Source organism: Crinia signifera, chromosome 2 (genome assembly GCF_055691185.1).
Source record: "Crinia signifera chromosome 2, ASM5569118v1, whole genome shotgun sequence".
In the NCBI taxonomy this organism is placed as follows: Eukaryota; Metazoa; Chordata; class Amphibia; order Anura; family Myobatrachidae; genus Crinia; species Crinia signifera.
This window is the reverse complement of record NC_139218.1, coordinates 172564812-172578655: the sequence shown is the minus strand read 5'-3', so window position 1 is coordinate 172578655 and position 13844 is coordinate 172564812. Positions and strand designations below refer to the sequence as shown.

General features: G+C 43.2%; 1 protein-coding gene across 6 annotated transcripts in view; it reads right to left on the bottom strand.

Moving 5' to 3' along the window:
• KIF21B (kinesin family member 21B) overlaps positions 1-13844 on the bottom strand; it is a 714596-nt gene that overhangs the window by 50313 nt on the left and 650439 nt on the right. For all 6 annotated transcript variants that reach the window (XM_083173198.1, XM_083173196.1, XM_083173200.1 and 3 more), the window contains 5 exons: positions 7237-7373; positions 3963-4143; positions 3510-3671; positions 885-1002; positions 161-331 (listed from right to left, as the gene is read on the bottom strand). In XM_083173198.1, coding sequence (XP_083029324.1) covers positions 161-331; positions 885-1002; positions 3510-3671; positions 3963-4143; positions 7237-7373 — 769 coding nt within the window. The remainder of the gene's footprint in view (positions 1-160; positions 332-884; positions 1003-3509; positions 3672-3962; positions 4144-7236; positions 7374-13844) is intronic.

Here is a 13844-nt window from a genome sequence, read left to right as displayed (position 1 = left end):
GCTTTGCTGTCATACTGTAGGGTGTTTTTTTTTAGCACAGTTAAGTTTAACTTAAGTCTACATCTGGATATCACATAGGAACACCCAGCTATTAACATTTTAATTTATAATATAAGATAATGGGAACATTCAAAATGTGATAATGGTCTCCAGAACTAACCTGTATGAGCTCATGTCGGGGTAGATCCCATTTTTTAATGCCATTGTCTCTGGACCCACTGCATAAAATGCTATCCTGTACAGCCAAGCACTCGATGCCATCATAATGCGGAGGCACCATGTTATAGGTGGGGAGAATGCTGCCTCCCCACCCAGAAGGCAATTCAAACATCTGAAGACAAAAAGAAAAATATAAACTAGGGAGAAAGGTATGATTAACAGAAGAAAACTAGAAATCTATACAAAAGATAATGGTTGATAGGTCAGCAGTGTCTAGGCTGACCATCAATAGGTTCTACACCATGCGGTTGACATATACAAAAGGTTTTAGTTTAAATTCATATTTTACCATGAGTATGGGTCATTGGGTTGACCAAATTTAGGTTGACATGTATTGGGTCGACCACTGCAGTCGACCCATATACAGTATATGCTGTCTACCTCACCCTGAAACATTGTACATGAAACTTTTGCTTATCTAAAACAAATCCTGGAGTGCAGTGTCATGTTCCACCTTAAGGGGTCTCCATACAGGTCCTATAACCATTACAGGTACAGGAGTTCCAGCCCACTGTATCTTCTCTCTCTCTCTCTGTATATATAGTACAGTCTAAAATTTTAATTCAGTAGTCTGTGTTAACAAAATTTAACTGGATTGTAAAAAATTTAAATTGATTTTACAATCTTTGAGGAGAAATCAAATGAAAATAATAAAAATCAGTGACCTTGACATAATGATCTTTGGATCCAGTAATAACTAGGTCTCGCCCATTCGGTGTGTTACTGACTGTCAAACACATGACAGGAGCCATGTGACCCGTTAGCTTTCCGATAAGTTGAAACCTGCATAGGTGTGAAAAGAAAATAGCTGCACTGAGGCACATTTACAATAATGAAAAACCCTGTATTGTCAAAATTCTCAAAAGAAGCCATTACAAAGATTTTTATTCTTGCAGGCCTTCCAAATACTAATAAAAGTTCTGTTCACCTCACTACGGAAGTCCATAAATCAGTATTCTAATGTGCACAGGCTATAACGTAGTAATACTGAACTGCAAATTAAAGGAGATTGTGGTACTTCTGTAGTTTCACGGCGCACGGCGCCGGGTTCTACGCTCGCAACTAAATATGTCAAAAAAAGTAACTTAACTCCATGCCAACATGGATAGTTCATACCCCCACTATCCATGTTGGTATGGAGTTGATTTTAAATAGCGTGGCGAGCGTAGCGAGCCACCGAGCCCGCAGCGTGGGCGAGCGAAGCGAGCCCCGCAAGGGGACTCAGACGCACGGCGCCGTGAAACTACAGAAGTACCGAGATTGTATTTCTGTACCCCAGATGTTCATGGAAATTCTCAGTAATAATAATAATTCAGCAAAAAGTGTACAATTCCAAATAAAGGGCCTATTTCAGATTGACTCACTAAGCAGCGTAAATTTGCTGCTTAGCGAGCCAACTAAGGGCCTGATTCTAATCTGTGCGGTCCCCAGCGTAATCTCATTCAGGCAGGTGTTTGTGACCTGTGCATTGTCGAGGCGTTCTCCCAGGGGTGGGGGGATGAAGGAGGACAGGGGAAGTTTGCATGGGGATGCCCAGTTTTTCCTGGTGCACCCAGGAAAACGCTCAGGATCCTATAGGAACGCAGCCAGGCAGCTGCCTACCCCTTACCCGGACATGACGCTGCAAATATACAGTAGGTTGATCAAAACATGGGAAAAACGCAAACAGAGGAAAATCATTCAATGATTTCACCCCGTACGCTCCCCTGTGAATGGATGTTTATGCAAAGGCATCTGCACAGCAACCCTGCACATGAGCATATGCGAATATACGCAAAACTCAAACATCAGTCTGTGGTGCGAATACAGGGATAATAGCATAATTTGCTGCATATTATACAAGTTAAAGTTGAAGGGCCTGACTCAAATGCGGTTGCCTATGTGCTCCACAGCGCAGTTCCCAAAGCGTCTGCTGGGACTATTTCAGCTGCGATTGCCTATACACTCCACAGCGCAGTTCCCAATGGTGGAGGAAATGCATACTTGCAGAACAGCATAGCAATCACAAAGCAAAACTATAAATGCCTCGGACTGAGTGACAGACAGAGCCAGGGATGGTGCGACTGGCTTTCTCGGAAACAGGGGCATTTTGCCATAATTTTGGAGTGTCCAGGCCAAGGACTGTACCACGAGGCACAGTCTCTATTACGTCGTTAGCTGGGCTGCGACAGGCTCACTGCGAGAGTGGGATACCGTCACTAGGTCGACAAGAGGAAGGTCGACATGCATTGGGCATACCACTGAAGGTGGACATGGGATTAGGTTGACAGGGTCATTAGGTTGGCACATGCATTAGGTCAACATGTGCTAGTTCGACAGTTAAAAGATCTACATTTGTGAGCTAACATGTGCAGATACCGTCCCCGAAGCATGGCGAGCACAGCAAGCCAAGCAAAAGGGGATGCGGTACACCTTTTTAGTGTCCATGTCGACTGTCAACCTAATCCCATGTTGACCTTCAGACATTTCGAACTTGATGCATGTCAACTTTCCTCTTGTTGACCCTATGTCCCATAACCACGAGAGAAAGATAAGACTTAAGCTGCAGACGCGGAGGGACACTGACTGATGGTCATGATGCTTGTCTTAAACTGCAATAGCAAATGCAGGTAGGGGTGGAATGCCCCGTCTCTTGCATTTGCTTTGCTTCAGGATTGCCTATGCAAGCAGTTTAGTAGATGCGGTCCTAACTGAACTAGGCCCACTCTAGGCAAATCAGTGGTTAGTTTTTTACTCTGCGTGAATTACGATGCAGCTTGTAATGGGGGATAAGTCGCAAAGTGAGTGACAGGAAGACAGCATTTGTGGGAGGTAACGGGAGTGGTCAGCCCAACACAGATGTGTCAGGGCAGTTCAGATGGCATTTTCTGGGCATGCATAAATTAGCTTTTGAAATCTCACTTGCTACTGGAGAGCCCTTTGCGCCCCAGGAGAACAGCTCAGCCTTTGCATCTACAGAGTCTCAGACTCCGTGCCATGACCTACATTGTGACAATGGTACTGATGTTTCAGCAATTATACACTGTTGGACAAGAACTATAAAGACTGCAGTGGGCATCCCTAATAGCCTTTGCCTTAATTAGCATATAATTGCAATTGTGAACGGCAAAAGATAGCATCAGGAATCACAGGAACAACCCCATTTAAATGAGGCCTGAAATGCACCAAACGGCTATACCTGCACTACTCGGCTTATGCTCTTTATAGTTCCAATGTTTTCTTGCAGAAAAAATAACAGTAGCCCCTTTTAGTAGGCAGCCAAACAACAGATTATAAAAACTCAAACACACCTGCTCAACTCCCAGGCTCTCACTGCATTTCCAGCAGCTACGTATACAGTTGTTCCCTCAGGATTCAGAGCAATTTGGTTAACTTGCAGCTCACCCTGACTGCTCACAGAGCGAAGTCCCAGTCCTGAGTATGGATCTCCTGAGACCACCTGACCTGAGGACCTGGCAAAGGAAATAACCAATAACAGTGTACTTGCATGGAGGATTTTGTTATTAAGGTAGTCTTAAATTAAAACAAAATAATCTGTGGCAAATAGATCAAATATTCTAGAGTTGAGCAGTGCACCTTCTACATATAACTTTGTAGAGTGTACTTGAAAAATGCTAGCTAGAAGCTGGTTGGTTGCTATGGGTGACATTCCCACTTGCAATCTATTTAGTAGGCTTGATACATTTGCCCCTATGTCACTTAAAGTTAAGCGGTTTTGTGAAACAAAATTTTACCAAACTCACATTATTGTTCGTACGCATCGAGCAGATTCACGGATATCCCAAACTCGAACACAAGAAGACGATGCAGTGAGTACCAACCCAGAGTTAGCACAATGCTTCAACGATACCACATTGTGAGGATGACCACGGAGGGATCCAATCTCTTGACCTGTGACCAGGTTCCACAGCTTACATGTGCGGTCTTTGTAAATAGATAAATATATAATACATATCAGTAACATAGTATCCCCTATTTTAGTACTATATGGTAAGGAGCCTATTATTAAGCCTTGGAGAGTAGACAGAGATAAAGTACTGGCCAGTTAGGATCTGGTTGGTACTTTAACTCCACCCATTTTATCTCTCTCCAAATGCTAAGCTGGGAACACATTAGACCACCTGAAAATGGTGCAATGTCATCAATGATTTCCCTTGATCTCCTGGACAACTAATATATGTAACCCTACTTTAGGTTATACATGTATTTTGATATATATACGTAAAAATATGAAATTGTAGTGTTAATATATTTATCGAAGTGATGTATATGTATGTACGTATATAGAATATATTTAACGGTGTACATATATTATATGTATGGTATACTGGCATGCTGGCTTAAAGACTTGTAGAGCAACGAGCAGGGCACTGGAAATTTCCAGAGCCCCATGAGACTCCTTAAGCTGTCAATCAGTGAGAACAAGGACTGTCCTTGAGCCAGTCAGTTGACCAGTCAGCTGACTCTGTGAAGGGCTGCCAGAAACGCTGCTGGCTTTAGACTGACAGTCTCCCTTATCCAGCGCTTACCTTCTCCGCATAGCTGTGAACATTGAGAGCTGTAGATATTTAGGCGCTATACTATGTGGCTGGGGAAGTGAGCCAGGAAGGAGTTACTACTTAGCGGAGCACCCCGCTCCCTATCCAACTAAAACACAAGCTGCATCATCTCTCATCCGGTGCAGGCAGGAGGACTGTGGCCTAGTGCTACAAGTTGGGGAAGACAGAGGAGGCGGAGCGGTCACGTATTCGGTGTGTATTCGGACTAAAGGTGTATTAAAGGTGTGTATTCGGACGCACACCTTTTTGTATAGAGGAGTTTTTTTATTTTTTGGAGTATCTTTTATTTTAAAAATTGTCCTTCTAGTTTTTCTTTTATTGTGTGAAACTAGAGGACATAAGGGGCTAAATGTAATAGGGTGAGATTTTCAGAAAGTGAGAGATTTTGGGAGAGTTTTCCCATGTTTTTTTAAAGCAGCAATCAATAACATGCCAAAATCAACCTGGTTTTGCAGTGTAATTGATTGCTGCTTTAAAAAACATGGGAAAACTCTCCCAAAATCTCTCACTTTCTGAAACTCTCACCCTATTACATTTGGCCCAAGGACTCTTAGACAATGTGAAATAAAGAAGTTAAAAATTTACATACAATTTACCACATGAATGACCATATAGTGAGACAAGGAAATTGGGTAGTGAAAGAAAATAGGATTTAAAAATAGGTACAGAGCTGGGGCCGTTTGTGCAGTCTTTGTAGTTTTATCCGTATAGGATAAATGCTGGAGTATTTATTCTTTATTTGTGGCTATATTGCCTTTATTAAATATCACTGCTCTGTTTTTGGCACAGAGCCCAGCTTTTTATCTCTTCCCGGATGGCTATAGGTGTTTGCAACAGTATTAGCACAACATAATTTCACTTTGTGTCCGCTTAAATTGGACTCACAGTAGTCATGAAAGTATATTTCAGATGATCACTGTAATTGTATATGCCCTTTGTGGAGTCTCTGCCTGAACCGACAGTAGACTACACTAGGGAAGGGCAGAGCTGGGGAATAAGTTTGATTGTGAATGAATTGAATCATGTCATAAATATGCAGTGATTGTAGAAGAATAGAGAGAGAGATTTGGCGCAAGAGACCAAACAGATCTCCACCAAAGGCTAATAGAAATATAGCACTAGACAACTACCTCCTGCTAATAACATATTGATTTCAGCAATATAAAACCCAAAAGGAGGGGTCATTGCCAGTCCAGGCAGAAACCGCTTAAAAAAGAAAAATAATTGTATATCCCATAGGAAATTAACAATAAAACGCCGTGTAGTTTACTGCCGGTCCAGGCAGAGACTTTACACGGGGATTATACAATTATAGTGATCACAGAAAACATCTGTAATTTACATGCATGAACCCACTGCAAATTTAAATCAAGCAGAGAAAGAACTGATATATCCCACACAAAAGGGAGCAACAAATGATTACATGTAAAAAGTAAAACAATGTTATGTTGAATACTGTTGCAATATTTATAACCATCTGAGAAGAGATAAAAAGATGGTCTCTGTGCCAAAAACAGAGCAGTAATATTTAATGAAGGCAATATAGCTACAAATAAAAAATATACCAGCATCTATCCTTCACATATAACATAGTGTAGTCTACTGTCGGTTCAGGCAGAGACTCCACACAGGGCATATACAATTACAGTGATCATCTGAAATATACTTTCATGACTACTGTGAGTCCAATTTAAGCGGACACAAAGTGAAATTATGTTGTGCTAATACTGTTGCAAACACCTATAGCCATCCGAGAAGAGATAAAAAGCTGGGCTCTGTGCCAAAAACAGAGCAGTGATATTTAATAAAGGCAATATAGCCACAAATAAAGAATAAATACACCAGCATTTATCCTATACGGATAAAACTACAAAGACTGCACAAACGGCCCCAGCTCTGTACCTATTTTTAAATCCTATTTTCTTTCACTATCCAATTTCCTTGTCTCACTATATGGTCATTCATGTTGTAAATTGTATGTCAATTTTTAACTTCTTTATTTCACATTGTCTAAGAGTCCTTATGTCCTCTAGTTTCACACAATAAAAGAAAAACTAGAAGGACAATTTTTAAAATAAAAGATACTCCAAAAAATAAAAAACTCCTCTATACAAAAAGGTGTGCGTCCGAATACACAACCCCTTTTCCTCTTTTTTGTCTATACAAGTTTAAACAGTTGTGAGGACAGCACCCGCACCAACCCAAAAACAGATTGGTGATCTAGACCTACACCGATAGGTCAAAAATTATTAGAGTGCAGACTTAAATCTCTCTTCGCCTTGTGTGAAAAAATTAGAGAACCTGTCAAATAAAATGACTACTCACTTGGTTGGTTGATATAGTTACACTTAAAAACCGATGGTGACACAATATCTGTAGAAATGACTTGAACATAACTACAGTAACCCAATTTTAAGAGCATTAGCATCTTTTACACATTATTATGCTGAGTTCTCACCCTTTGATCCAGTAAATAAGAGTTCTTCTGTAGCATCTACACAGAGCACAGGCTTTGTATGCCCCTCTGCTACAGCTACACATTGCAGTGGGGCTGTTCTGGCACCTTTTAGTCCTCCTACAGGGCTAATCAAACCCCTGTAGAGAAGAAAATAAATATATTATAATAATCATAAAGCCAATAGCAACAATGCTTGAGAAGGGTGAAAATTATCTATAAAACAAATACTTATCACAGTAATAAATCTAATTCATTATACATTGTTACTGTGTTGATAAAAAAATGAATTACCGCAGCCATTTACCATGAGTCATATGATGAAAAATATCCACAATGATAATGGTTACTTTCCATATTCAAACATACGACCCAGGAATTTACTTGCTAAGACCCAGGTTTTTCACCTCTGCTTGAGACCAGCTTTTACACTACATGTGATACATGAAAAATTCATCAGCTGTTCCCTTTAAGACATATGCTGGATCTGCCATGACATTCTGTAAGTCAGGGCTGCCAGGCTGCTCTTATATCACACTTATATACACAAATATATGTCATATACACACACGTCACACTCATACACATACATACATGTCATCAGGCCTGAAGTCCAGAGGGACATACACACACACACACACACACACACACACACACACACACAAGTCACCAGGGTTGAAACATTATGACACACAGCCCAGAGTTGTTTGCAAGGAATGTGGGTGGGGAAATACACTAAATAGTCAGGGAGAATTTTTTATATAAATGAATTATGTTTAGGGGACATAACTGATTATAATTATACAATTATTCTAGAATTAACATCACCTAGTAGCTTTGACCCTCTGGGTTCTATGCTATGTGTGTGATGCTCAGTGGTGCACCCCCGAGTTATAACAAGTTATCTCAAGGACAAAGGAGGAAGAAAAAAGAAACTTGGGTGGGGTGCACTCTAAGTACCCTATTTAAAGTTATTCTGGTGGAATACATTGGTTCTATATTTTTATGGATTTTTTCTGCTTGTGCATATATTGAATTACATAAAAAATTGTATACAAAATGTGAAAAAAATTATAAAAATCTTTAAACTAACAAAATTGCTGTGCAAATTTATTATCAATATTTTCCTGTGGGTATATATTACAATTGATAGGTACTGTTATAATTAATACCCCGCCTGTCTGTCAAATTGTTGATATTATTTTAGAGAAAATAATGACCATCATATGCCCCATCAATCATGCACCGTTGATGTTGTGGTATACAAGTGATAGGGGTCTAATCATTGGTCAAAGAAAATTACATAAACAGAACATAAACAGACAAACAAAGTATATACATCAATTTCTATATACATATGTACAATACCTGCCTCTATCTGAATTCTCCTTATATTGAGAGACTGCACATCATGCCCTAATTTCACTGCTTATCATTCAGAATGTACAATGGTGATTAAATTGTATCAATCTCTATAACAGTAACCAGCTGTAACCATTTCAGGTTGCAACATTCATTCAGGTAGTAACAGTGTACAAATTCTCTTTCTTAGTTGGCAAACAGCCTATTCACCTCTGCTTCCTATATTGAGCCAATATATGTACAACTTGTCAGGTGGCGATTCACCACATGCCTGATTGAACTGACAATTGCCGGTAACATTCAAAGATCTATATGACCACTTATGCCGCAAACAGCGGAGAAAAGGAAGGCAGAAAAACAAAAGCAGAGAAACAAAAGGAGGACCGCTTCCCTGCTAAGAGCCAGCGGCAGCCTGAACCTGGGCTGACCGTGGACTCAGGAGGGGGTCCGGTTACCAGTTAGGGCGCTGAATAGCGCGTGTCTTCTATCGCTTCAGGTGGGATTCCAGGCAGAGCGGAGATGAGCAGCCGGTCACGTGAGTGCCCACGTGATCGGCTCTTGTGGAAAATATCCGCAGGAAAATATTGATAATAAATTTGCACAGCAATTTTGTTAGTTTAAAGATTTTTATAATTTTTTCATATTTTGTATACAATTTTGTATATAATTCAATTTATGCACAAGCAGAAAAAATCCATAAAAATATAGAACCAATGTATTAATTCCACCAGAATAACTTTAAATATGGGACTTAGATTGCACACCACCCAAGTTTCTTTTTTCTTCCCCCTTTGTCCTTGACACAGCCCAGAGTGTCAGCTGACAGTCCTGCCCCCTCCAGACAGCCGTGGCCTGTCAATCAGGAGCTTCTATAGGTGATATAGCAGAAAATCCAGGGTCGTACCATTCACACCTAGACACAGAAGGTGAGTCCTGGAAAAAACCCTGGTCAATCACTGGGACATAAAGGGCCTTATTCTGGTCTGTGCGTACTTTCCCGAATTCTTACGGATGGCGGTTTTTAGCCATCTGCGCATGCGTGGGGAACGCTATGCGCATGTGCCACGCATGGTCTCCGTACTTGTTCTCACTAATACCGTACAGAAATGTGCACCGCAATCACTCGTGAAATATGGGCGTATTATGGGCGTCATTCGGAAATACACAGGGGCGTAGTTTCAAAGTGGGTTAAACTGGGCGTAAACATGGGCGGACACGAGGGAGTGCACTCATTCTGGTAGGCGTGCATTCGGACAGCACACCGAATGCACGTGAACAAAAAGGCTAGAAATATGCGGTGTTCATAAGCAAGTATTGCTTTGCGGACACCACTCGTTCATGCGCTAGGCAATCGGTACGCCTAATCAGGACGGCCGCACCTCAACCAATGTCAGCTGAACACAATACAATCCACTCCTTTACTAATTACTCATTAATTACACGCTTGTCAGTGCTTCAATTGGAACCATTGCAGCTTAAATGGACCATTACTAAACACACACATATATGCTGCAGTTTTCACACACTTTTACACTGCAACCAATGGACAGAACTAACTTACTATCACTAATAGAAATAGACATGTCACTTCTACATGTATCAATTAAACCACAAATTTCGGGATAAAAATATACATTTATTACAAGAACTTCAAAAATAAAATGGAAACCGTAACAAATTAAAAGGTACCATGTAGGGAATGTACAAAAATAATATATAATAAATAAATGAATTTGTGACATACAGTACATAACCACAGCAGAATCATTAGGAAAACATCAGGTGGCTTCACAACAAAAGTATAGCACCAACACTTCAAGTACAGCAGACAGTAATGGTAGCCGAAAGAGGCCAACAGGGGAACCAAACAAGACATTCGAAACGAGGGCAAATGTGGGTACCCTCTGCACGGGATTGGACACAGGAAGCTGACACACACAGCTCAATGAAAGATTTGGGAAGACATAAGGGTGGAGATTAATGCGGACACAAGTTCATTTGCGGGCACGTTTGGCCCTGGTAGGCTCCTTGCCACGTGCAGCAGCTCTTCGGCCACGGCCACGTTCGGATGGTGGCCCAGGTGGAGCAGATGCTGGTGAGGGGGTGGATGGTGTTCCCCCTCTGCCAGCAGGGAGAGCTGCTGGTGGGAATGCACCAGAAACGGATGACAATAGGACCCTATTGCTGGAAAATAGCTCCGCCATAAGCTCATTATGGTGGAGGAGGAGGTCATTTTGGCGCAGGGCTTGATCTGCCAGCACCTGCAGGCTTGCAGCAATTGATTGCTGGGTGGCAGCCATGGCCTGCTGGGCCTCAGCCATAGCCTGCAGGCTCCCAGCTATAATCTGCTGGGTTCTGACCAAACCCTGCATGACCTCCTCGGTCCTACGCATCCGCTCTGATGCTAAGTCTCCCTGCTGGTGAATCTGCCCAAGCACCTACACCCACCTGTCGTATTCGGGGGTTGGCCGGTGGCTGCTGCACGTGCCTGGCACTGGTGGCAGGTGGCACAGACTCCGCCACCTCCTCAAGAGATTCTTCACCAAGGGGTGGGGATGCTGGTGAAAGAGAAAATTTACAATTACAACACATTCCAAGCAAATTAGTACCAACTACTTATGCCATGGCAAATAATTACCTTCAACAAAAGCAGCAAAGACTTCTGCTGGGGCCTCGCTATCCATGGTGCTCACCCCCCGGACCTCCTCTACTGCAATGCAGCACTCTGCCATCTCCTCCAGGGGGGTGAGCTTCAGCCGGCCTGGCATGGGGCCAGCCCCAGAGGTGTGGCTGTGTTCCCACCACTTGGTCAATTTCTTCTTGAGGTTGGTTTTGAAGTCGTGCCACCTGCAATCAAAGTTTACATATTACTACATGTCACTCCTCATGTTTGCTGTAGCACCCATTGCAATCTGCATCCGATTACAACATGTGCTTCGTTACACCAAACTTACATAATATTTAAATCGAAAACCAACCCTTAGAAGATACACTCACACTCACCCTACAATAACTATCGATTAAATGACATGGCAATCATGTCCGTGGCTCCAGGCAACGTGACCGGCCATTGACCAACTCCATCTAACATGTAATGTAAACATTACTGGTCTTGTACTGCTCAAATGTAACACACATGAACTTGCCTCTTCTTAACGTGCTCCGCCTCACGAACTTGTGGAGCTACCGCATTAATTTCCACAGTTATGTCCTCCCAAATCTTCCATCTCCTTGTGTGTGTCAACCTGTCCTGTGGACACTCAATCCAATCCCGTGCGCGGGGTACCAGGATGGCAAGCTCCTGCGCTTCGAATGCCATGTTTCTGCTGCTTGGTTCCTCTGTTGGCCTCTTTCGGCCACGCCCACGGCCACGGCCACCTGTCGCTGTACTTGAAGTGCTGGCCAGGCTACTCTGTTGGGAAGCCACCTGTTGTGTTCCCAATGATTCTGCTGAGGCTGAAGATGGGCCAGCTGCTGATTGGCCTGATGTGGATGGCCCATCTGGCTGCTCTTCTCCCACTGGCTGTTCTGTGTTGAGGGGGACATACAGTATGTCATGTTTTACATCCTTGCTGGCGGGTCGCCAGAACGTACGCGCTGGCGACCCGCCAGCAGCCTCGCCAGCGAGGAGACTGAGACGCGCGTGCGTCTCACGCGCACGCGCGTCTCAGACTCCGTCGCTAGCACGACGGAAACCCTGTCCGTCTCCGCCTCAGGGAGACGGACAGGGTTAGGGGGGGTGCGGGCAGGCGGCGGGGACCCCGGGTTACCGCCGGCAAGCCGGCGGGGACCCGGGGGAACGGATCGAAGCGCCGTCGGAAGGGGACGCGCGCGCCGCTCGTGCGCGCGCGTCCCCTTCTCACCATCGCCATGGCGCTGGCGGGGGATGGCGGCTGGCGACGCCAGCGCCATCCCCTGCAAAGATGGGACCTGACCCATCTGTAGGAGGTGCTGGAGTCCATGCGGGCAAACAGGTCCTGGCACTCCTGGTCTTCCTCAATTACTATTTCTGTAATTGGCGTACATCAGCGACACCCTGCGTTCCGTGCGGCAGCGTTCCGTGCGGCAGCGTCACGTACGGCAGCGTACGCCGTGCTGTTTGTGTGGCGCATAGGCCACGCCCATAGTAGCGGCAATTCGATTGTGCAAAACCTGGCGTACCTTTAAAGTCTAATTTAGGTGAACTGTTGTAAGATTTGCTATAATGGACACCTCCAACGTTATGAAATGATAAATGCTATCTGTGAATGTTCATTAGTACTGTGCTATTGTTGAGATTGTCCAAAAAATGAAAGTAACCCAATCCATTTGGAAATCCAGGCCACAAGTCATGCAATAGTCATCACTGATGTCATGCACAACACATGTGCTAGGCCAATAAATAGTGGTTTGCTGCTAGATTTATTTGTCTCCAGATCTGTATTGTGCCAGGGTCTAAGGTAAGCTCTCCCATGGTCATTGTAGAGATGATATACATTAACAATGTAAGGGTTTTAATGTATGCACCCTTGGTTCACTGAGTACAGATTGTTGGGACAGCAAAGGCTTGTTATCATTATTGAAACATGTTACCTGGCCACCATTTTACTCACAGGTGTTAAACCTGTGTGTCACCATATATTGGTGAACTACATGTCCCAGCAATACTTGGAATGTGTCATTTGATTTATTGATCAGTTGATCACACCTATAATACTTCATTAGTGTTTAGTTGTTACATGTTTTCAAGATATTTGTGTTTAAGAAGATGTGTGGTGAGGTAATATTATTGTTACATCATTATAGATTATTATGGATATTCGGGACTTCACTGGGCGCCCGTCTATTGTACGTATTGATTCATCTAATGAGACTAATTTTTTGCCATGACCAATCTTTGCATAGGTGCTTCATTATTTATGATCATTTCGTTGTAGGTTGCTGAAGCAATGATGGATTTCATGGCTAATAGCCTAAGGGCACTTGCGTCTCACCCCACTCGTCGCCCAAGGAGGCCAGGACGTGCAAGAATCTTTCGCACACGGGTGACACTCTTTGGGATGCCCGATGATGAGGTACTTACTAGGTACAGGTTACCCCCACATGTAATTCTAGATATACTCTCTTTAATTGAGAGTGATCTAGAACCTCTTCATGGGCTCACGACAGCAATTCCGCCTCACACTCAGCTGCTGGCGGTCTTGCATTTCTGCGCCTCAGGATCATTCCAACAAGTAGTGGCAGTACTTGCTGGAATATATCAGCCTGCT